The following is a 24,556-nucleotide window of genomic DNA, read 5'->3' as shown; positions in this document are numbered from 1 at the left end:
CTCCAAGGCTTTCCGACTCCCAAGAGCTGTCTCTGTCTGGAGGAGTCCAGGGTAGGGGCCAATGGCCAGTAGCCTGGGTCTGGGAACATTCACTCATCGAAGCCTTTGTGCTTGACCGTCATTCGGCCAGGGGCTGGGGCCCATGGTCCCGTGCTGGGGTGTCAGGGTGTGTGTATATAGCTGGTGGTGGCACCTGTGGCCTGAGACACCTCTCCTTGTGCTTGGTTGGGGCAGTAAGTTGAAAGGGCACGATCTGCAGGCAGGGTGCCCAGGGTGCAGGATACAGTGGGGGTGAGGTGGGGCAGACCCCCTGCAGGGGTGAAATAGAGGCTCCCAGAGATAGCAGCGTGAGAGTGCTGCAGGGGCTCACCCTCAGGAGGGCGGACGGCTGGCCCTGGGGCAGGCCGGGGATGCAGCCACAGCCAGCCCAGTGCCCCGGCGGAGCTGACAGTGGGCATGGGTGGGGAGGCCCTGGCTGGGGTGGCTGCAAAGGGCCCCCAGCTCCAGGGAGGAGGCTTCCGTGGAAAGCCTGGGACAGGGCCTCTGAATGAGCAGGGGCTGGGGGCCCTGGCCCTGGGGGCCCATCGCCAGCAACAGGCTGGGAAGGAAGGCTCCTAGGGTTTAAAACCAGGGGTGGCACTGTCATCCACCCTTCACACGGATCAATGCTGTCCCCTTAAGGTGAGGGGCTCCAGGCAGGGTGGGGCTCGGCCCAGGGGTGAGGGTGGAGGTGGGGGACCCGGGATGTTGGTAAGAGGGGTCCACCAGGGAGCCCCGGAGGGGGCCAGGAGGAACGTTAGTGTTTCAGAGAGCACCTTAGTGTCTGCCCCGTCTGGGGGGCCTGACTAGGCTGAGGGTGGAACCACGGAGCGGAAGGAGAAAGACTGCCCAGCCCCCACCAGCTGGGTGGAGTGGGAAGGGGCACCCACCACCAAGGTGGGAGCGTGTAAACGGCCATGCTCCCCCGCCCAGCAGGCTCTGCTCAGGCCCAGGCCTCGAAGGCCATGGGCAGTACCTTGGGCAACCCCGGGGGGACGGACCTGGGGAGGACAGGCCTGGGGAAGGAGCCCATAGGCTCTACCACCACCCTCGCTGTGGGGCGAGGGGGCACCCCGGCCAGGAGCCGGGTGGAATGAGGCAGCGGCCGGGTGGCCCGGTGGCCGGCCAGGCGGGCACCGAGGGCGGGTGGGGGCAGGTCACTGCGGCAGGGGCACCAGCACCTCCACATAGCTGAGTGGGAAGAAGCCTGACTGGCCGTTGAGCATGCCCTCGTACCAGTTCTCGTCGATCTGGTTGGTGAGCGTGATGACGTCGCCCTCACGGAAGCCCAGCTCGCCGTCGTTCTCGGGCTCAAAGTCGTACAGGGCCTTGCAGCTCGGCTGGTCCAGGGGCGCTGGACGGGGGAGTGGGGGGCGGCATCAGGGCTGGGTTTCCACGCCCACCCGGCCTCTGTCCTGGTCCTGCTGCTGGCTGACCCAGTTTCCCCCAAGGACCCCTGCTACCTCACTGCTTGTCAGGGCTGCTGGGAAGATGGGCCAGGGACCAACGGACGGGAGAAGGCTGTGTGGACTGTCACAGCTCTTATAGGGGAATGAGGGACAACCACAGCCCCCAACCATCACAGCCACTGCTCAGGGTGCGTGGAGCACTGGGCTGGGGGCACGGGCGCTGGAATGTGTGTGCCTGTAGCTCCCAGGCCCGCAGTGCTGGCCACCCTGTGCCCAGGGGTCAGCGGGTGGCAAGCACGTGTGCTGTCTGGCTGGTGTCGGCTCCTCCCCTGCTTGGGCGGGGCAGGAGGGAAGGGCCAGGGTGGCGGCCTGGCACGGGGTGTTCACCTTACGGGAGAATGGAGGAGGATACCGCAGGCCCTGGGGCACACTCACGCATATTCCTGCTGGGGGTCCGGACGGGCTTGTCAGAAGACCGGAAGGATGAAGACGCTGAAACCCAGAGGGAGGCGGCTGAGCATGTGGGCGTGGACCTGACGCCCAACGGGGCTTTTTTGTAGAGAGCCGTGGAGGGTGCCTGCTCCTGCCCCAGCTGGGGGCTGCACCTCAGGGTTCCCAAGTGTCGGCACTTGGCCACCCCCAGTGTCCCTTCCATCCCACGCTGGGAACAAAGAAATGACCTGCCCCCGTTACCTGTGATCTTGGGGGCTGTGGTGCAGGGAAAGCCCCCGTTGGACTGCTCCAACTCTCCGAGGTCATAGGTCTCCCGGGGCTTGGGCTTGTACTCCCGCTTGGGGCGCGACGAGGCCTCACGCATCCTGCACAGGAGGGGAGCCCAGAGCAGCCCCGGGCCGGGGGTCAAAGCCAGGCACAGAGCCCACCCCACACGGACGCAGGCGACACCACGTTAACCTACTCGTCTGTGTGACTGTGTGTGTCAAGAGCAGTGCACAGACACAAACCGGGTTGTGCCGCCACAGGGACAAGAACTGTCACCATCACCCAGGATTTCTTGAGCCCCCGTTTTCGTTCACGTACTTTGTAACAGAGAAGTCTTATATTGGTGCTACGTTAGAATCCATACACCTACCAGGAAGACCAGTTAATGTGACTATTATTCAAATTTACGTACTAACCGCTAAGGCCAAAGATGAAGAAACTGAAGATGTGAAACTGATCAAACACGCAATCAGGATGCACTGATAATTAATTACTGGGGATTGAAATGTGAAAGTTGGAAATAAAAAAGGATCGACAGTTGAAAAATATGGCCTTGGTGATAGAAACAATGCCGGAGATCACATGATAGGATTTTGTAAGACCAACAAGACCAACAACTTCTTCACCGCAAATACCTTTTTTCACCAACATAAATGGCGACTATACACATGGACCTCGCCAGATGGAATATACACGAAACAAATTGACTACAGCTGTGGAAAGAGACAATGGAAAAGCTCAATATCATCAGTCAGAACAAGGCCAGGGGCCAACTGCAGAACAGACCATCAACCGCTCACATGCAAGTTCAAGTTGAAACTGAAGAAAATTAGAACAAGTCCCCTCAGTATATCCCGCCTGAATTTGGAGACCATCTCAAAAACGGATTTGACAGGTTGAACACTAATGACTAAAGACCAGATGAGTTGTGAATGACATAAGAACATCATACATGAAAAAAGCAAGAAGTGTTTAAAAAGACAGGAAAGAAACAAAAGACCAAAATGAATGTCAGAAGAGACTCTGAAACTTGCTCTTGAAACGCTGAGTAGCTAAAGCAAAAGGAAGAAATGAAGTAAAACAGCTGAACAGACTCTAAAAGGCAGCTACAGAAGACAAAGCAAAGTATTATGACGACATGTGCAAAGACCTGGAGTTAGAAAACCAAATGGGAAGAACACGCTCTGCGTTTCTCAAGCTGAAAGAACTGAAGAAAAAATTCAAGCCTCGAGTTGCAACAGTGAAGGATTCAATGGGCAAAATACTGAACAACACAGCATCAAAAGAAAATGGGAAGAATACACAGAGTCACTGTACCAAAAAGAACTGGTCAACATTCATCCATTTCAGCAGGCAGCATATGATCAGGAACCAATGGTACTGAAGGAAGAGGTCCAAGCTGCACCACAGGCATTGGGGAAAAACAAGGCTCCAGGAATTGACGGAATACAATTGAGATGTTTCAGCAAATGGATGCAGCACTGGAAGTACTCACTCATCTATGCCAAGAAATGTGGAAGACAGTTACCTGGCCAACCGACTGGAAGAGATCCATATTTATGCCTATTCCCAAGAAAGGTGATCCAACCGAATGGGGAAATTATCCAACAATAGTATTAATATCACATGCCAAGTAAGATTTTGCTGAAGATCATTCAAAAGGGGCTGCAGCAGTACACCGACATGGAACTGCCAGAAAGTCAAGCCGGATTCAGAAGAAGACATGGAATCAGGGATATCATTGCTGATGTCAGATGGATCTTGGCTGAAAGCAGAGAATACCAGAAAGATGTTTACCTGTGTTTTATTGACTACGCGAAGGCATTTGACTATGTGGATCATAACAAATTATGGAGAACGTTGCAAAGAATGGAATTCCAGAACACTTAACTGTGCTCATGAGGAACACATACATGGATCAAGAGACAGTCGTCTGAACAGAACACAGGGACACTGCGTGGTTTAAAGTCAGGAAAGGTGTGTGTCAGGGTTGTATCTTTCACCATGCTTATTCAATCTGTATGCGGAGCAAATAATCCGAGAAGCTGGACTATATGAAGAACGGGGCATCAGGATTGGAGGAAGACTCATTAACAACCTGCAATATGCAGATGACACAACCTTGCTTGTTGAAAGTGAAGAGGACTTGAAGCACTTACTGATGAAGATCAAGGACTACAGCCTCCATTGTGGATTACACCTCAACATAAAGAAAACAAAAACCCTCACAACTGGACCAATAAGTAACATGATAAATGGAGAAAACATTGAAGTTGTCAAGGATTTCATTTTCCTTGGATCCACAATCAAAGCCCATGGAAGGAGCAGTTAAGAAATCAAACAACACGTTGCATATATACATGGGAAAGGCAGACAATGAATAAGGAGGAACTAAAAACAATTGACGCCTTTGTATTATGGTGTTGGCGAAGAATGTTGAATATACCACGGACTGTCAAAAGAATGAACAAATCTGTCTTGGAAGAAGTACGGCCAGAATGCTCCTTAGAAGCAAGGACGGCAAGACTTCATCTCACATACTTTGGACACGTTATCAGGAGGGACCAGTCCCTGGAGAAGGACAACCTGCTTGGCAAAGTAGAGAGTCAGCGAAAAAGAGGAAGACCCTCAACGAGATGGGTTGACACAGTGGCTGCAACAATGGGCTCAAACATAGCAATGACTGTGAGGATGGCGCAGGACCGGGCAGTGTTTCGTTCTATTGTACACAGGGCCGCTGAGTTGGAACCGACTTAATAGCACCTAACAACAACCAACAACAGAATAAAACTGTATTTTTTAGAGAATAGTTGCAGGCTTTGGGGCGGTGGGAATTTGGGGCGATGTGCACCATCCCCTGCAGCCAGCAGAGGTCGCCCAGTGGTGTCTGGCTGTGTCAAAGCCCACCCGCCCCCCAGGAATCTAGGAAGGAATGTGGTGGCCTCCTGCGGACTCCAGGCTGAGGGGTTCCGGCAGGGAAGGGACTGGGTCCGCAGTGGCAGTGGAAGGCAGGGGCCGGGCTCACCTCCGCTTGAGCTTCTCAGCCAGCTCCTCAAGGATCTGCACTGCCTGCCGGTGGTAGTCCAGCTGCGCGTCCACTAGCGCGGAGAGCTGGCTCACCTGCTCGATCTGCAGGACACAGACAGCGCTGCAGGGGTTCGGCAGCCGGTGACCCGCGCTCCCAGGCTGCCTCTGGCCCACAGGGCCCCGGCCCCGCCGGCTGTGCCAGGCTGCACCATGGGCAGGTCACGCTGCTTTTCGCCAGCCCTTGAGGGCCACCTCCAGTAGCCCAACTGCCTGCCTGTCTGAGCACCCGAGTAGGCACTAAGCCCTGGGCCAGGCACTGTGTGGGGGCGACCCTGTCACCCCTCAGCCTGTGCGGCACCCCCGTGCACATACGTCAGTCTCCAGGAGGTTGTGCATGCTGGTTTCGGCCACCTCCTTGGACTCCTCGAACTTCTCCATGGCCTGGCGCAGCTCCTCATCGGGGATCTTGCCCTGCCGCTTCTTCTTGTAGTCGAAGTCCAGGCGCCGGCCCTCCAGCTTCTTCAGGTGGTGCTGGGGCACAGGAGGGCGGGCCACGCGTCACACAGGGAGCTCCGTGCTGACAGCGCTAGCGCACGGCCCAGGACTGCCCCCCGCCAACGTCCCTGTGGCTTCTCCCGTGGGGAAACGTGCACCCAGGTTGGGGGTGTGTGTGCACACGTGAACATGTCTGAGTGTGTGTGTATGTGCGTATCAGCGTGACAGTGCATGAGTGTGCACGTGTTGTGCAAGTTCATGTGTGCACCGAGTGTGTTAAAGTGTGTGTGTGTGATAATGCGTGAATGTGCGTGAGGTGTACAAGTTCATGAGTGTGTGTGCAGATGTGAGTGGGAGAGTGCATGAGTGGTGAGTCTGAGTGTATGCTGAGTATGAGTGTGCATGTGAGGTGTGTGCATGAGTTGAGTGTGCATGAGTATATGTGCATGTGGTGTGTGAGTTCGTAAGTGTGCACGTGTGCATGCATGAGCATATGCACGCGTAGCGTGTGTACATATGCACGTGTGTAGCAAATGTGTGTACATATGCATGTGGCATGTCCATGTGTGAGCATATGCGCATGTAGTGTGTGTCCCTATGCACGTGGTGTGTGCGTGAGCATATATGCGCGTGTAGTGTGTGTACCTATGCACGTGGTGTGTGCGTGAGCATATGCGCCTGTAGCGAGTGTACACATGCACGTGGTGTGTGCGTGAGCATATATGCGCCTGTAGCGAGTGTACACGTACACGTGGTGTGTGCGTGAGCATATATGCACCTGTAGCGAGTGTACACATACACGTGGTGTGTGCGTGAGCATATATGCACATGTAGTGTGTGTACCTATGCACGTGGTGTGCGTGAGCATATATGCGCGTGTAGCGAGTGTACATATGCACGTGGTTGTGCATGTGTATGAGCATATACACGTGTGTACTGTGTGTGCACGGCTGTGCATATGCGTGTGGTGTGTGTGCACATATGTGGGCGCGCAGAGGGCAGCGCTGAGCCAGGGAGACTGGGGCGGGGCTGCCACATCTGAGCATGGGATGAGGACTGAACTGGGGTGGAGCAGGTCCAGGCAGGAGACACAGGCCCCCTCCCGGTTTAGCAGGGTCACCCTACTCAGCAGTGGGGACAGGGTCAGCAGGGGTCAGCACCTGGATCTCCTTCAGGTCCTTGTCGCACAGGTTCTGGAGGGGGTCGATGAAGTTCTGCTTGACCTCGATGTCCAGAGAGTCCTTGACCTCGGCCAGTCGCTTCATGGACTCCCCGGCGTCCAGCAGGGCATCACCTGGGGGCAGGGAGAGGCCTTCACACGGACCCCCTAGCTGACACACTCCCCAACTTCTAAACTGCCACCCACCCCAGAGCCAAGGGCTGGGGGGCTGGAATTCAGAGAAAACATGAAGCCCACTGCCGTCGAGTCGATTCTGACTCATACTGACCCTACAGGACACAGCACAACTGCCCCACAGGGTTTCCAAGGCTGTACTCTTTAGGGAAATCGATTGCCACGTCTTTCTTCAGCTGGTGGGTTTGAACCACCAACCTTCCAGTTAGCAACCAAGTGCTTAACCACTGTGCCAGCAGGGCTCCAGACAAAATGCCGGGCCCTAAAATATTCACCTCAGTCACAACGGCCAAGCCACCCCCTGCCCCCCCTTCTTAAAGGAGACACAGGCTCTGCCAGGGGTGGTGTGAGGGGCGGGCCCTGCAGCAGAGGGAAGGGGGCTCTCTCAGTCCCTCAATTCCCCCAGGCCCTGGGGGTTCTGGAACTCACCCCTCCTGTCCTCCTGCTTGCCTCCTCACTGCCCGCCCACCTCCACGTCACACATGGCTGCTGGACACAGGCTCAGCTGTCTGCTCAGCCCCACCCACAGGTGGGGACACTGTTTTACCCTGTGTGTCCTTCGCAAGGTCAGTCTCTGGCCCTGGGAGGCGCTGCTTAGGTGTTTGCTGAATCAGGGAACTACAGCAGCCATCGACTGAGCTCACCATGCCGGGCCCTGTGGGCACTGTTGCCCCGTCCCCCCACGGCCCTGGAGGTGATGGGAAGTTGCAATGCTGCAGTGGCTGGGGACACTCACCAAAGTTGGACTCGCCACCCAGCTCCTTGCCGTGGCGGGTCATGCACTCGCCCAGCAGGCCCTCCGACTGCGGGTACCCGGGGTTCTTCACCTGGCCCCGGATCTTGGACATGGTGTTAAGCATCGTCAGCTTGGCCCGCGAGGCTGGAACGGGGCGGGGCCAAGTGGGTCCGGCACGCTGGCTGCTCCCCTCTCCCTCCCACAGTGTTACCGTGAAAGTGTCCCCTCTCCAGAGGGGCCCCACCAGGGAAAGAGCAGACGGATGGGCAGCTCCCACGGGCCTCCTGTGAGATCCCCTCCCCCGTCCATCAGCCACAAAGAAGCCAGGCAACGGTGCCCAAGTGAGCTCCCCTCTCCGAGGCCTCCCGTCGAGGCTGCAGCCCCCTACCCCCATCAGAGAGCCCAAGTGTGGCCTAGAAGTCCCCTCCCCCATCTAGGGAGCAGTGCCCCAGACGGCAGGCGTGCTGGGGCACAGGGCACCCACCGCTATCTCAGCCTCGGGGCTGCCGGCTGCACTCCTTCCACAACCCTGGCAGAGGTCTCAAGGGACGCCTGCACCTGGGCCGCCTGGCCCCGCCCCACAGCACCCCCTGTGTTTGGCTCTTCCTCTGGGGAAAGGCCCCGGCCTCCTTGTCAGTCCAGTGACCCCAGCCCCAGGCCTGTGTAAACTGAGGATGGGCATCCAATTGAAACTGCCTCCGTGAGCGAGCTGGGGGAAAGACAGGACGCTGTAAGCCTAGAAACACGCAGCTGGAGAATGAAGCCGGCACAGAGGAGCCTGCGCTGCCAGATGATACAGGGAGGAAACGCATTCGCCAGAGGACACCAGCAGGACCCCTGGATCCAGCTGTGCCTGAATTCTGCCTAATCTGGGCATTTATGTTCTGGGAACCTATACGTTCCCTCTTCATGCTCCAGCAACCAGAAGATTCCTGAGGAACACAGACCCCTGCAGTTGGCTGGCATCCCTACCTGGGTTAGGCTGGAGGTACTCAATGGTTCTGGCCAGCACCTCCGTCACAGCCTTACTGGTGACATCCACTTTCTGTAAAGAGGAAGCGTGAGGGTTTCATAGCGTGGCACCCAAACCCAGACTACAGGCACCTGGACAGCCCTCACCTGGAGGGCACCCCCTTAAAGCCCTCATAAGGAGAACTACTGGCTGCTTCTGGAGGCTGGCCTAGTCTCCTTCCCTCCCTGCCAGGAAGGCCCTGCCCCAGTGGTGCCTGCCACAACCGGGGGAGAGGCCTTGTCCCCACCACGTCCACCTGATACGAGTCCCTCCCCTGACCCCAGGCCCCTTCGCTCCTGTCCCCGTGCCCAGGTGGGAGCTGGCCACCTCCTCCCTCCCCTTGGGCTGTGGGCTCTTGGCATGGCAGAAGGGAGATGCCCCCAGTCAGTGTCCCCCAACAGGGCTCAGCAACCAGTGACGTGCAATTTTCCCCATTACCTTTTCCATCTCTTTAAAGTCATCGTCAAGCTTCGTCCCCTCGGCCCCGCCGACCTTCTCACTGACCAGCTGTAGGGCAGAAGTGGGGGACAGTATAAGCCTCAGGGAAGATGGAGTAGGCAGCCCCACCCACCCAGGATGCCGTCCACCAGACACAGCAACACGGAGCAGGAGAACCTGGTGAGGGCCCAGCTCCAGACCTATACTCGGTACATCTCTGTGCAGGGCCAGAGAGGACGACAAGGGGCCGGGCCACAGGCCACCCTGTGCAGTCAGCCAGGCCAGCCGTTCACCCAGGAACCAGAAGTCACCTCAGAATGGGGTTCTGCCGCTCGCCTGTGTGCCGTGGTGCCCGCTCACAAGCCCACCACCCCATCAGGCTGGGTGCCCCCCAGGACAGGGCCTCATCCTGGTCACGGTGGCATCTGAACGCACAGGAAACACTCAGAAGTACCCGACGCCAAGGTCACCCCAGGATGGGCAGCACACAGACCCTGAGGCCCAGGGCCCCCCACGGCACTTTTCAGCAGCACGGACGTTAGACTCGGTCAGTCAGGGCCAGGGCTGGCGGGTGGAAGGCCGGCCGGAGCCACATGTAGGTGCTCCAACGGGCTCTGCGGTTCTGTGTGGATCACTGCACACGCTGTTGTGCTCGGCAGGGGGCACATGCCCCGCCAGACGAGAACCTGTCAGGGCTGGCCCCGCGTGGGACACGCACACTCTCAGCTCACACTGACCCTGGAGGCTCCGGCACAAACATCCCCATAGAAATCAACTGGGGACTTACCCCTGTTCTTCAAACTCTAGGATTGACTTTTGTAAAAAAGAAATAACATCTTTATTAGGAGGCACCGTGAGCTATTAATGGTGGCACAGGCTTTGGAGGGGCCCAAGCAGGGGCCAGACACTCGCCAGATACCTACTGGGATAGCGGGGGCTGCCAAGCCTTTCTCAGCTCTGGGGCCCCATTTGCAGGACAGGGATGCCTGCACCCCACCCCAGGGGCTGCTGGGATTTTTAAGAAGTTAGCGTGCACCTGACACCAAGAGCCCTCAGGAGCTGCCTGCTGATCAGAACGGCAGGAACCACCCACTCGTAACACGGCCCTTCCCCCTCACACGAGGTGGAGGTGTGCTGGGATGAGACCACCTGTAACTCGGCCCTTCCCTCTCACACGAGGTGGAGGTGTGCTGGGACAAGGGTGGCTGGGAGGGCAGAAAGAAGCACTGAGGTCACCACTGCCCCCTCCAACTGAGCTGCCGGAGTGTGAAAAAGTAGTGTCTGCAGAAAGCGCCCCAGAACGTGGCATCTGACATCACCAGTGTCCTCGTGGTCTGAGGTGGCTGAAGATGGCGGGTGGGGGAGGTGGGGCAGCACAGTGTGGCCCAGGGCTGTGCCAGGCAGTGGGCCCATCCGCACTCCTCAAGGCCCGTATGGGTCCACTCTGCGTCTCACCCCTCGGCATGCCTGAACAGCCAGCCCTCCGCCTCCCCACCCCCTGCCCTGATGGTGCCATCCCTGCCCACCCAGTTAGGACCCTCCTGGGGTTCCTGAGGTCTCCACATGAGCAGAGGCCAGCCTGCCTGGGTGGGACACGGCCCCACCACCTTCTCCCGGTGGGATCTCAGAGAAACAGCCACACCCAGCCTGTTTGTCCTTGGTGACATGGGGAGGATGACGGGCAACACCTCAGGGCTGCTGAGAGCGCTGGGTGGGCTCCAGCTGCCAGCACCCACGCCCACCTCCCACCTCCCATACATCTGACCGTGAGACTCTCCCCGTGTCTTGAGCCTCTGATGGGGACTGTACAACTCCACAGTGGGGCCTACCCCCCATCCTTATCCCCCATCCCTGTGGGTCCAGAGGAGGGCATGGCTGGGTGCCCTGTGGTCAGTGATTCTCCACTTGGCAGCACACCGGATCCTCATCTCGCACCCCGCCCCAGGAGAGGGCTCAGTGCAGGAGAGTGGCACCCCCTATGGGGGTGGGGAGGAAGGCAGCAAGGCTTGTGCAGGGCCCGCGGACAGTCCTCATGGGGGGCTGTGCTGCCCCGTCTGCTGAACGAGTCTCAAAGAAAGATCTGGTCTCTCCCCCAGGGTTTCTGGGGTGTTCCACTTTATTTCATGGGGTGGTTTCACTTCTTTGGATGGTGGTCAAACAGGCCATTCTGAAGTGCAGCAGCTGCCAGAGAGGGAAGTGAGGGGCCACGGTGAGCCGGGACTCTCCTGGTGAGTGGGGCAAGGGGCCACAGAGCGCAGAACCGCGCCTTCCTTCCTTCCTTCCGAGCAAGGGCACCCCGGGCAGCCCCCTACTGTCCCCGGCCCCCAGGCCTTCTTGTGTCTCACTGGAGGGAAGTGAAAAGATGAGCCCTGGGGCACGGACCCCGGCCTTCCTCTGGGGCCTTGATGCCAAACCCCATCTGTGGTCTCTCCTGGGCCCATTGCCCATTCTCACTCGGAGGACTCAGGACTTGCCTACTCGAGCCTCCACGCCCGCCTTTATGAGCCCACGTGAGGCTAGGATGTGCTGTCCTTCGCAACAGTTAAGTGCTCAGCTGCTAACCAAAAGGTCGACAGTGGGAACCCACTCAGCAGCTCCATGGGAGAAAGACCTGGCAATCTGTTCCTGTAAAGATTATAGCCTAGGAAACCCCATGGGGCAGTACTACTGTATCACACGGGGTTGCCATGAGTCAGAATTGACTGGCAGCACCCAACACCACCACCACCCGTCGGGCACCCACCCGTCTCCCTCTGCCCGTCTATGAGCACCTCCTGGTGGGGCTCACCACCCCCTGCCCCACAAGCCCAGAGCTCCGCTGGACAGATGAACCTTTCTGTGAGCTGGAGTCCCTCAGTGGGTGTGACTGGCCATCCCCACGTGGCAGGCACCGTGCTGGGTGAGACCGTGAAGGCCCTCTTGAGAGCCTGCTGCTGAGGGACCTCGACAAGTGAACCCACGGGAGAAAGTGGGAAACGTGGAGCCTAGATGCCGGCAGCCAAGTGATGGCAACGTGAAGAAGCTGTGAGCGGGTGCGCAGCCCTTGGGCCCTGACCCGTGTAGCCTCCGCACAGCCATGGTCAAGTGGAGAGGGGACACAAGGCACATTCTGGGGGCCTCTGGAGTGGTCCACGGGCAGACAACCAGGTTTCTCTACAGGCCAGTGCGGTCCCTGGAGAGGGGGCTGCCACAGGGGCCCGAGGAGCGAAGCAGCTCTGGTGCTCAGTGGTGGAGAAGACAAGGGCCTGGGACCACTTCTGGGCGAGTGGCCACAAGTCCAGCAGCTCAGCCTGGGCAGGGAGACGGCGCACGCATTTCAGGCCCAACAAGAGTGGCAGATGCAGCCGTGGGCCTAACGCCCCCGTGCGGAGCTTGCTCCCCAATTTACAAGGCCCGCCTCACACACTCCCCGGTGGCACTGTGACCTGATAGGATGCCATGGCTCACCTTGCACTGAAGGAAACTGAGGCACAGCACCTGGCCGAGGCCTCGCATCCAGAGAAGCTAGCCAGAAGTCTGCCTCTTCCTCTCTACACCCAGCGGCCTGGCCAAGCTGCAGCCAGGGGCCCCTTCTGGGGCAGGGGTGCAGAGGGACCGCCCACCACGGCCGCTCAGTCTCTGCAGCCCTTCACCCGCACCTTGCCCTGCCCTCCCATGGGACCAGCACTGTCAGTGCTGCTGGAAAACCACCATCCCCTCACCCAGCCGAGCCTGAGTCAGGGCACCCGCTGCAGGGCCTCAGTCACCAGCAGTGGGCCGCACAAAGGCTGCGTTGTGACACCCACATGGGTGTGAAGCCAGCACCTCCTCTGCCCTGGAACAAACATGGGCCCAGCCCTGAGAGGGAACATTCCAGGAGACTGCCCCAGATTCAGGTGCCAGGCAGTGCCATCCGGAACCTTCTGCAGAAGGACTTGCCGTGTTACCTCAAAGGGCACAGGGGACTGAGGTGGGCCGCCCCTGCTGGTGAGAACCGGAACCGGGAGGGCCTGGTTACGGCCCCACTCGGGCTGACCTGGCAGGGCCTCTGTCTGGTGGAAGCTCACCTGGCACCACACCTCGCCTCTCACCCAGCAGGCACCCCACTCTACATTATTCCTAGGAGGGTCAAAACAACAGAAGCGTATTCTATCTCTCACAGTTCTGGAGGCTGGAGGCCAAGACTGAGGTGGCGCGATCTCCCTCTGTTACGCTCTGACAGCGCTGGGGAGGATCCTCCCTCACCTCTTCCAGCTTCTGGTGGCTCCTGGTGATCCTGGGTCTTCCCTGCTTGTGGCCGCATCACTGCAGTCTCTGCCACCATGTTCACATGGTCATCTTCCCCGTGGGTCTGTGTCTCTTCTCTTACAAAGACACCAGTCCCTGCACTAGGGCCCGCCCTACTCCACTAGGAGGCCCCGGGCGGTGCAAACAGTGGACGCGCTCAGCTGTTAACCAAAAGGTTGGAAGTTTGAGCCCACCTAACGGCACCTTGGAAGAAAGGCCTGGCAATCTACTTCCAAAAAACCAGCCACTGAAAACCCTATGGAGCACCGTTCTACTCTGATACACGTGGGGTCGCCGTGAGTCAAAATGGACTCGACAACAATTGGTTCTAGCGACCTCATCTTAACTTGACGCCATCTGCAGGGACCCTATTTCCAGACAAGGTCACGTTGACAGGTGCTGGGGTTGGGAGTCAGTGTATCTGTGGGGGATACAGCTCAGCCCACGGCGGAGCAGCAGCTGCAGCTCTGAGCTCTCCTCAGTCTGCAACTCAGCCTGTGAGCTGCTCACTGCACTGGGGAGTTTGTGCGAGGGCCCAGGAGGAAGGCTCGAATCCTCTAACTCCCCCTCTTGCCCCAACTCAGGCAGCTCTCCCATGTCTGGCCTGGCCTACGTGTCCCAATCACAATGACTTGCCCGCAAATGACCACAAAGCCATGATTCTCTGACCATGTCCAGGTAAACTTAGCCCCCGTGGAGTGGGAGACCCTGAGATGTAGGTGGGGTTTAACCCCAGAGCCCGGAACTTCCTCCCATATGCGTGTGCACCTGTGTGCATTAATAATGAAGACCAGGCCAGGCGTTACTAACAGACCAGGCTGAGGAGGGAGGTGCCCTCTCATGTGTGCACACACGGGCGTTAATAACAGACCAGGCTGAGGAGGGAGGTGCCCTCTCGTGTGTGCACACATGGGCGTTAATAACTGACCAAGCCGAGGTGGGAGGCGCCTTCTCACAAGTCTGCACACACAGGCATTAATAACTGACCAGGCCGAGGTGGGAGGCGCCTTCTCACAAGTGTGCACACACAGGCGTTAATAACTGACCAGGCTGAGGTGGGAGGCGCCCTTTCAGGGACAGGCGTCGTGAGCGCTCTCACCCCTTGGTCATCTTTGAAGAGCAGTGAGGAATCTGGCATGCGGGAGGGAAGGACAACGGGGTGGAAAAATCTACCAAATGAATCCAGGGGACGCCACCGCCGTCTCGGTCCGAGAGTGTGAGCTGGAGCAGGCAGGCGTCCAAGGAGGTGAGCAGGAAAATGAGGGGCGGCAGCAAACTTTTTGTTCAAGCTCGAGGGACGGCCCCTCTGCACAAAGCAGCACATCTGTGACGGCCACTTGGCAACAGGTGGAGAAGCAACAAGAATCCTGCTGAGTCAGAGGCCTCTGATGGAAGGCCTGTCATTCAACTGTCTCAGCAGTGAAACCTGATCAATAAGACAGAATGCACTGCCAAACTGTGACCATCCAGACAATTGGCTTTGATGGATTAAGAGTCTTTCGAAAAAAAAAAAAGAAAGAAGCCAGCACAGAGGAGGGGTGGAGGGGTGGACGGTAACCAGGGCTGCTCAGGGGTCCCTGGGTAGGGCTAATGGTGAAAGAACTCGGCTATGAACCAAAAGGTTGGAGGTTCACATTCCCCAGAGGTGCCTCGGAAGAAAGGCCTGGAAATCTACTTCCAAAAACCAAGTATTGAAAAGCCCGTGGAGCATAGTTCTACTCTGACATGCCTGGGGTCACCATGAGTCGGAGTTGACTCACCGGCACCTGGGTTTTCTGCTTTGGGCCTGGCTGGCCCCGAAGGGACAGCTCCAGGGTTGTCACGCTGATGCGGCTGTTATCTGGCTGGGTTAGGTCCTGAGGCACCTGACAGCCCCCTTGCAGGTGAACGGCGGCGGCTCTGTGTCATCTCTGGACCAGGGCAAGGGTGTCTGGGTGGCTTCGCCTCTGCCCTCTGCCTGGCTAACGTCTACTTGTGCGTCTGCTGGTCCCATGATGATCCGTGCCACGCTGTGCTGCGCGGCCATCTCCTTGCTCCATTTCCCTCCTCAGTGAAATCTGCGAGGATGGGACCGAGCCTTGTCCCCTCCAGCCAACAGAGCCCAGCATGGGCTGGGCAGAGAGCAGAGGCTTGTGGTTACCAGCTGGAAAAGCGGAATGAATGAGCTGGAAAAGGTGGCGTCTTTGGAGCAGACAAGCAGATGGCGCAGGGGGCAGGAAGGGCACTGAGAAGGGGTCGGGCTCAGGTGGGACGAGCCTCGGAGCCAGGTCTCAGCAGGCGAGGAAGGGGGTGGATGTTCCAGCGAAGGCGCAGGGGCGGTGGCAGGCGGACACATGCAGCCACAAGAGCCGCCGCCCACGGTCTGCTATGTGAAGGGTGCCAGACGGCACTGCTGTTTCTCACGCCATGGGTGTGTCACCCCCACTCGATAACGGAGGGACCAACAGCTCCATCTTACAGACAAGGAGACTGAGGGGGGTTCCACCTGGGATCCCACCCCAGGCCAGCTGTCCTCTCAGTTGGACAGGCCCCATGCTGTGCTCCTTTCTTGTCAGGAATGGAGTGTGGGGGAGCCCAGGGGCTGCCTGAAGGGGTGAGGGCCCCCGAAAGCCACGAGAGGACCCCAGAGGGGTTGTGATGACCCCAACCAGGGCTGAGGAGTTCCTGAACCAGATGATGGCACGGGGACAGGGAGGGAGGGCAAGAAGGACCCAGGGTGGCTATATAGTCCCTAAGGCCCCTTCCAGCTGTGGACACCCCTCCCCGCTGGCCTCCCAGCATCTGGAGGGCCTCCTGCAAAGCGCAGCCATGGCAACTACGCGTGTTTCCACCACAACCCTCTTTTCCTGTGAGTCACAGTCCAGGGAGCAGCAGAGCCCAGGGCTGGGCCTGGGGCTCGGGGGACAGCTCTGTGCGGCCTTCCCCTCCTCCTCTCTGCGCCCTGGGCTCCTTTCCAGAAGGCGAGCAGGGCAGTACACCCGAGGGTCACCAGTGCCGGGCTACATGCCCCTGCTCAGGAGCCGGGGTGGCCTCAGGATCACCCATGGTGCCCAGGCTATTCACGGGTCGTTTGGTTGTAAAGCGCTAGCCAACGTGGCAGCACCGACTCCACATTGCTCTGGGAGCATTGCTTTTCCGCGGCAGGGCAGACGCTGTGGGGCATCCCCCAGCAGAGCCCTGGTACCTGGAGCCCAGTAGGGGTCGCCAGTTAGACGGAAGCAGCACCTAGGCTGGGGAGGGCAAGGGAAAGGCGCAGGGTGGGAAGGGGCCGTGAAACCAGAATCTGTCTCCAGCAAGCTTTCAGGTCCCAGTTGTGTAGAAATCAGACTCAGGGCCGAGGGGGGCAGGGCAGGCAGGAAGCCGCAGGCTCTCCAGGCCTCGCGGGCTCCTAAGGAATGCGTGTGTCACCTGATAGCATGAACCAGACCCTACAGAGGGGAATGTCCTCCTGAGTTGGGACTTCCTCATACACACCAGGCGTTCTGGGTGGCCCTGGTTTGCAGGGAATCCCCAGGTACAAGGGGCCTCTGACTCCTCTCTGTCCCGCTCAATGTTCTTTAAAAAGCAGTCTCTGTGGACGGGAACCAGGAAGCGATGAAGCAGGAAGATTTGAAGTTGTCTTTTAAGTGGAAACCCCTAACCAGGCACCATGGCCACCGGTCCAGCCTGAAGGGGACAGACCCACAGACACAGCGCTCAGGGTGTCTCGGGGAACCACAGTCTGGCTTTCAAGGCCCATGGTGGCCTCTTGGGAGAAGGCAGGCCCTCGGGATGGGGGCTGGTGGCAGCAGCCCCGGCTCTGAATCAGAGAACCAGAACGAGACGCTGGCTCTGCTTCCAGCCAGGTCGCAGGGCCCTTGAGTGCCTGGCCCCCTGCAGGGACAAGCAGCCAGAGGCAAGGCTGGTGGGCACTTAGGGGAGTTAGGAGTGCCGTGGAGCCCTCCAACAGCGCGGCCTTCTGGCCCCCACAGTGCCAGCCAATCGGAGCTCCTCTCTGGCGGGCTGGAGCCTCCTGTCTGCACAAAAGCTCAGCTCCTGGCTCTCGGGAGAGGTGATTGCCGTCTGGGCAGCAGGGGGCTAGGCGTCTGTGCAGGCTCTGCTCCCCGCCTGCACAGGCCTAGGCATGACCAGCCCTGTACCAGCACTGTGGGGCCTAATCAGGAGGCTGAGCACGGATGGTGCAGTGGGGGCCGGGGCAGAGGGAGCCGCCGTCAGGGAGAGGTGATGCAAGGAGAAGACTGCTCAGTGGTGCCGAAGCGGAAGGACGGGCCGGGAGTCGAGGCTCACGAGCTGCTGTCCTCAGGACAAGGAAGGGGTGACGCCAAGGTCACACAGGGCCCAGCCCGGGCAGCCAAAGGTTGTCTTCTTCACCAACAACGATGCCACTGGACCTACAGGTGCAGACTCTGCACGCTGAGAACTCCCTCACACTGTTTCCCTCCCTGGTCTGGCTCTCGAGAAGCCTCCTCGCTGGTCTCGCTGCCTCGGGCCTCACCCTCGCCCCTTTCTCCGGAACCCTCCCCATGCCCAGGCCAGCCCCACCGGCTGCAGCCCCCGGGACTCCTCTCGGTTCCTGCCTGTTGGTTCTTCTCCCACCGAACTCTCCCTTAGCTCTCAGAGGCCTCGGCACCACTGTCACTGCCTCCCAACCCGGCCTCGCGTCTCTAACTAGAAATCCAGCGTCCGTTCTGAAGTAGGTGTGAGTGAGCTCCAAGAGGGCTGGAGGGATGCCAGCTCCGTGACCCCAGTTCCTGCGCTGCTGCCTGGCACGCAGCAAGGGTTCAGCAGCATCGCTTGGGCTGACTCGCAGCACCCCGCACACCCGGTGCCGCTCCCGGCACTGGGCAGGCCCCTCAGTGTCGTCCTGCTGGACTTTGCTCCAGACCCTTCCCACCCAGCCGCCCTGTCCTTGTCTCCCCAGGGGTGGTCCACACAAGGTGGGCGCTTCAGGAAAGGTCTCTGACCAGAGACCACAGAGGGATACAAGGGGATGGCCCCAGGATGATGAGGTCAGGGATGTGCGGACAGCAAGTGTGGCGCGCAGGCTGGCCCCCGCGGGGGCTCTCCCGTCAGCCTGTCTGGCAGCCGAAGTCCAGAGTGTCCCTGGCTCACTGTGCTGGACGGGGAGCCCTGGGGTCAGCAGACCACAGGTCCTCGTCTCAGCTCCTCTGGGGACTCTGGAGAGACCCTGGTTTCCTCATCGATGAAACCAGAGCATGGCCTTGGCTCAGCGCTAAGTGTAGTGGTCCTGGGGTTTCTGCTCAGGATGGCCACTTCCCCCAAAGGAGGTGGAAGCGTTGACAAAAGCCACCTTCCCCTCCTCGTTCACGGTTCACCAGCTCCCTGGTTAGTCTCATGGGCCCAGGGGAGGACATGGGCTCTACCTCATCACCTCTAGAAGAGCAGGTGCCAAGTCTGAGCACTTACTGTTTGCTCTGTGAGGCAGGGCTCCTTGAGCAGATAAGGGCTCACAGAATTTGTACCTTTTCGTGTTCACCTCAAACAAGGTGATACTAACTTGCCCCTTTACTACCAAAAAGATCACAGAATTTGTATCTTTTTGTGTTAATATGAAACACAGCTGATACTAAGTCCCTCCTTTAGCATCAATTAGTATCAAAGGCTGGAAGCTTCCTCTGACTGCTCCTGGGAGCCGGGCGGGCCCGGCTGTCTTCCCATCCAGGAGATGGTGGGGACAAGCCTGCTAGTATGGGACGTGGAGTGGATGCAGAAATGGGGTGCGTTACTCAAGCTCCGGCCTTTGGCCTGGCAGCAGATTTCACCCACCCCGGTGCCAATGACTGCTTGGGGCCCAGACCCGAGGAGCGAACGCACTGGGAACTCTTGCCAGAGGGAAACTATCGAGATAGAAATGGGGCTCATGAATTTTAATCTCCCACTGTGGGGACAAGGCATGGGGGGCTTCATGTCACACAACTGGGAAGACCAATTTCAGATGAGAACTTAAAACAGAAAACCAACCCGTGAGCAAATGAGCTACAAAGCCCTGGGTCCCAGCGCAGCCCAGCCCTGCCTGGCGCCACGGGACACAGGCGCCGTGCTCACTGCAGGGGAACTGCCGGCGGAGGCTTTATGCTTGGGGTGGCAGAGCATAATTATATCACACACGTGCACACAGATGATAAGATGTTTTTGAAGAACTGCTCTTTCATCACTGGCAGAGGTGACGCAAGTTGGAGCCCTTCAGGAAGAGACTGGAAATGGGGCCCAGGAATCCTGGGAGGTGGCGGGGCAGCACAGCCTCAGGAAGGCCCTGGAATACATGCTACATGAGACATCGCTCGTGCTGACAGGCGGCAGGTACGTGGGCACAGTCCCAGTGCAGGCGCCACAAGGACCCTGACAACCGGAAAGTGAGGTGCATGGTCTAACAGCCCAGAGCCCCTGCCTCCACGCCTCCTGAGACACAGGTGCCACCCTCCCCGGCTACAAGACCCCTTCCATTTTAAAGACCCAGCTCATTAGGAGTCCCTGCGTGGCACAAATGGTTAACCCCTCGCTACTAACTGAAAGGTTGATTGTTCAAACCCACGCAGAGGCACCTTGTAAGAAAGGCCTGGTGATCTGCTTCCAAAAGGTCACAGCCTTGAAAAAGCACAGTTCTACTCTGTACACATGGGGTCGCTGTGAATCAGAATTGACTCCATGGCAACAAGTTTGTTTGTTTTTTTTTTTAATCAGGAGTCACCTCTCCCAGGAAGCCCCCCTGATTCTCTGTCCCGCACCTCCTTATCCAGGTGGAGGAGAAATGGACACCAGCCACCTCTTGTGTCACACTACTGACCCCTCCTCTCTCAAGACTGCCCCTCTGGGCTGGGGACCATGGTCTCAGGGGATGTCTAGGTCAACTGGCAGAACATATTTCATGAAGAAAACGTTCTACATGCTACTTTGGGAGTGGCAACTGGGGTCTTAAAAGCTTGTAAGCAGCCATCTAAGATACATCTATTTGTCCCATCCTGTCTGGAGCAAAGAAGAATGAAGAAAACCTAACACACAAGGAAATATTAGTCCAAAGGACTAAGGGACCAGAGGAACCACAGCCTCCACCAGCCTGAGCCCGAAGAACTGGACGGTGCCTCGCCACCACCGCCGATTGCTCTGATAGGGATCACAATAGAGGGTCCCAGACACAGCGGGAGAGAAAACGTAGAACAAAGTTCAAATTCACGAGAAAGAGATCAGACTTACTGGTCTGACAGAGACTGGAGGAACCCCTGAGACTATAGCCCCTGGATACTCTGCTAACTCAGAACTGAAGCCACTCCCAAAGCCCACCTTTCAGCCAAAAATTAGACAGGCCTATAAAACAAACAATAACACGTGAGGAACATGCTTCTTATTCTTAGTGCAATCAAATACATGAGACCAAATGGGCAACAACTGCCCAAAAACAAAGATGAGAAGGCAGGAAGGGACAGGAAAATTGGACAAATGAACATGGGGAACCTGGGGTGGAAAGGGGCAGAACGATGACACACTGCGGGGATTGCAACCAATGTCACAAAACAATTTGTATATAAATTTTTTAATGAGACACTAATTTGCACTGTAAACTTTCACTCAAAGCACAATAAAATTAGAAAATAAAAAGTTGGCAGTCCGAACCAACAGATGCACTGCGGGAGAAAGACCTGGCAATCTGCTTCTGTAAAGATTCCAAAAACCAAACCCATTGTCATTGAGTAGATTCCAATTCATGGCAACCCTATGGGATGGAGTGAACTGCCCCACAGGGTTTCCAGGGCTGTAAGTCTTTATGGAAGCAGACTGCCACATCTTTCTCCCTCACAGCAGCTGGTGGGTTCAAATCACCGACCTGTCAGTTAGCAGCAAAGTGCTTTAACCACTGTGCCACCAAGACTCCTTCTGTAAAGATTACAGCCTAGGAGACCCTATGGTGCAGTTCTACTCTGTCACATGGGGTCGCTGCGGGTCAGAATTGACTCCATGGCACCCAACAATGGTAACAACAGACCTCAATGGAGCTGCCACAGCCCACCAAGATGGTAGACTCGACCCACAGGCGGATTAGACAGGAAGGTATCACCTGCCTGCGTGCACAGAAAGGCCTCTCCCCTGTGAATTTTATTGTGTATAAAGATTCCTTGTTGGTTTGCTTGAAAAAAAACAAGAAAACTCTGCCCCTGTGGACCTCATCTTGCATGGGTCTCCCAGGTTCCCTCGGGCCTGTGCTTCTTGCTTCTCGATGCACTAACCTCAGTCCCTCCTCAGAGCCTTCACCCTTGCTGTTCCTTCTGCCTGGGATGCTCTTCCCTTGTCACTGTTGTCAGCTGCTGTTGAGTCAGTCCTGACTCCTGGCAACCCCATGCACAAAAGAACGAAACACTGCCTGGTCCTGTGGCATCCCCACAATCTGTTATGGATCAAGCCATTGTGATCCATATGGGTTTCACTGGCCAGCTTTCAGAAGTAGATCACCAGGCCTTTCTTCCTAGTCCATCTGAGTCTGGAAGCTCCTCTGAAACCCGTTCAGCATCATAACAACCACAAGCCTCCACTGACGGACAGGTGGTGGCCACGTATGAGGCACGCTGGCCGGGAATGGATCTTGGGTTTTGTTCTGTTGTACATGGGGTCACCGTGACTCCGAGCGCACTCAATGGCAACTAACAACATGAAGAGCCGGGGTGGGGCCCAAGTTTGGTATTTGAACTTGGCAGGGACGCAGCTCCAAGCAGAAGCTCTGAGAGCTGAGGAATGTGCCTTCACCTGGGACCCAGCTCCCTCCCTCAGACAGGGTAAACAGGTCTCAGGAGACATATGACTCACAGCCACGTGGCTGCCCAGCACCCGGGAAAGTCACCTGGGACAGCAGACCACAATCGGGGGGTGGGGGGAGCTGTCTGTCACTGCCATTGGGTTGGCCGACCAGTCCTGGCTGTGGGGTAAGGGCCGATGGAAGGCACTGCGTGCTGGATGCTGATGCTCCAACCCACCCTGGGGTCCCCACTGTCTGCCCCCTGCCTGGGTCATGCTCTGCGCCCACTGTTTGTCCAGGCTCAGCTGCTCTTCTAACTTGTGAGGTCCATCCTGAGAACTCAGCAGCAGGAGGAGCCAGGGAGCCAAGGCCCAGCCAGGCAGGCAATGCACCAGCAGGGCACACACTCAGATGCTACCCGCACTGCTCAGGCAGCACGTGTGCATCGATGTTACCACTCTCGCCCCGGGTGTGAGTGAGCCTCCGGGCACACGGGGTGCTGTCAGGGCAGGGGACGCTTACCAGGAACCCCACCTCAGGCTCTCTGGGTCCGCTCCCCACCATGACGTGGCCCTCCCCCCTGTGACTCTGTCTTCATTCACGTAATACCACCTGGGACAGCTTCTCATCTCACCCCCACCCCATGAACCTGCCCTCAAACACTAGCTTCCTTCTGGCAGGGCAGACTCCCTGGGTGATACAAAAGGTTAACGTGCTTGGCTGCTAACTGAAAGGCTGGCGGTTCAAGTCCACCCAGAGGCGCCTCAGAATAAAGGCCTGGCAATCTGTGCTTCTGAAAAATCAGCCAAGAAAACCCATGGAGTGCAGTTCTACTCTGACACTCTTGGGGTTGCTGTGAGCCAGAGCCAACTTGACAGCAACTGGTTTGCTGAGTGCTGAGGGTGCCAGTTAGGCGGGTCCTGAGCCGTGGTCGGCAGAGCCAGCACAGGGCCCAGTGCCGGCTAGGTGCCCAATCAGTGCCTATCCGTGGAGATAATGCATCAGTAAATGCTGAGTTGGCACAGACCCACCCATTAGGGGCTCACAAGACAACCACACTTGGGTGCATGAACGAGTCACAACACAGGCCTGCCATGCAGTCACAGGCCAGTGCAGGGTGATGGTGACAAAGGGATGGCCTGGCCACACACCACGAGGATGGGACTCTGGTCCTGGCTCCGGCATCTGCCGTGCTACAACTTTATAAGAACCCAAACGTCTCTGAGCCTCAGCTTCCTCATCTGTAAAATGGGGTGACGACGGCCTGCTGAGACTTGAGGGTGGAAATGTTTTAGAAACCATCAGCCAGTCTATATACACACTCAGCTCCTAACCAAAAGGTTTGCAGTTCAAGCCCGCCCAGCAACTCTGTAGTAGAAAGACCTGGCCATCTGCTCCCATAAAAATTACAGCCTAGGAAACCCTATGGGGCAGTTCTACTCTGTCACATGGGGGGGGGGGTCACTGTGAGTCAGAAATCGACATGACCACACCCAACAACAACAAGGAGAAACCAAGTTCTGATACGTGCTATGACGTGAAGGAACCTTGAAAACGTTATGCCCAGTGAAAGAAGCCAGACACATGACGACACATATTGCATGATCCCACTTATGTGAAATCTCTGTTATTGTTAGGTGCCATCGGGTCGGTTCCAACTCACAGCCACCCTACATACAACAGAAGGAAACACTGCCTGGTCCTGCGCCATCCTCACAGTCGTTGTTATGCTTGAGCCCACTGTTGCAGCCACTGTGTCAATCCATCTCATTGAGGATCTTCCTCTTTTTCATTGACCCTCTACCTTGCCAAGCAGGTTGTCCTTCTCCAGGGACTGATCCCTCCTGACAACATGTCCAAAGTACGTGAGACGAAGTCTCACCATCCTTGCTTCTAAGGGGCATTCTGGCTGTACTTCTTCCAAGGCAGACTTGTTTGTTCTTCTGGCAGTCCATGGCATATTCAATATTCTTCACCAACACCATTATTAAAATGCATCAATTCTTCTTTGGTCTTCCTTATTCATTGTCCAGCTTTCACATGCATTTATGAGGTGACTGAAAACACCATGGCTTGGGCAGGCACACCTGAGTCCTCAAAATGACATCTTTGCTTTTAACACTTTAAAGAGGTCTTTTGCAGTGGATGTGCCCAATGCAACACACCCTTTGATTTCTTGACTGCTGCTTCCATGGGTTTTGACTGTGGATCCAAGTAAAATGAAATCCTTGACAACTTCAGCCTTTTCTCCATTTATCATGATGTTGCTTATTGGTCCAGTTGTGAGGATTTTTACTTTCTTTATGATGAGGTGTAA

The 24,556-nt window shown here is 57.3% G+C and overlaps 1 protein-coding gene across 2 annotated transcripts in view; it reads right to left on the bottom strand.

Annotated features, from left to right (window-relative positions):
- Nucleotides 1-1,117: 1,117 nt before the first annotated feature.
- The window catches only part of SH3GL1 (SH3 domain containing GRB2 like 1, endophilin A2), a 44,984-nt gene continuing 21,545 nt past the window's right edge, over nucleotides 1,118-24,556 (bottom strand). Inside the window, exons 2-10 of one of the 2 annotated variants that reach the window (XM_004378453.2) lie at nucleotides 9,231-9,299; nucleotides 8,753-8,825; nucleotides 7,781-7,924; nucleotides 6,851-6,984; nucleotides 5,568-5,726; nucleotides 5,194-5,297; nucleotides 2,142-2,266; nucleotides 1,884-1,940; nucleotides 1,118-1,393 (exon numbers count right to left, since the gene is read on the bottom strand). In XM_004378453.2, the coding sequence (XP_004378510.1) occupies nucleotides 1,197-1,393; nucleotides 1,884-1,940; nucleotides 2,142-2,266; nucleotides 5,194-5,297; nucleotides 5,568-5,726; nucleotides 6,851-6,984; nucleotides 7,781-7,924; nucleotides 8,753-8,825; nucleotides 9,231-9,299 (1,062 nt within the window). In that variant the 3' untranslated portion in view covers nucleotides 1,118-1,196. Of the gene's footprint in view, nucleotides 1,394-1,883; nucleotides 1,941-2,141; nucleotides 2,267-5,193; nucleotides 5,298-5,567; nucleotides 5,727-6,850; nucleotides 6,985-7,780; nucleotides 8,826-9,230; nucleotides 9,300-24,556 lie in introns of those variants that run through there. The other variant, XM_023733278.1, reaches the window with a different exon arrangement.

Source organism: Trichechus manatus, unplaced genomic scaffold (genome assembly GCF_000243295.1).
Source record: "Trichechus manatus latirostris isolate Lorelei unplaced genomic scaffold, TriManLat1.0 scaffold00057, whole genome shotgun sequence".
NCBI lineage: Eukaryota > Metazoa > Chordata > Mammalia > Sirenia > Trichechidae > Trichechus > Trichechus manatus.
This window is presented reverse-complemented; position numbering and strand designations above follow the sequence as displayed.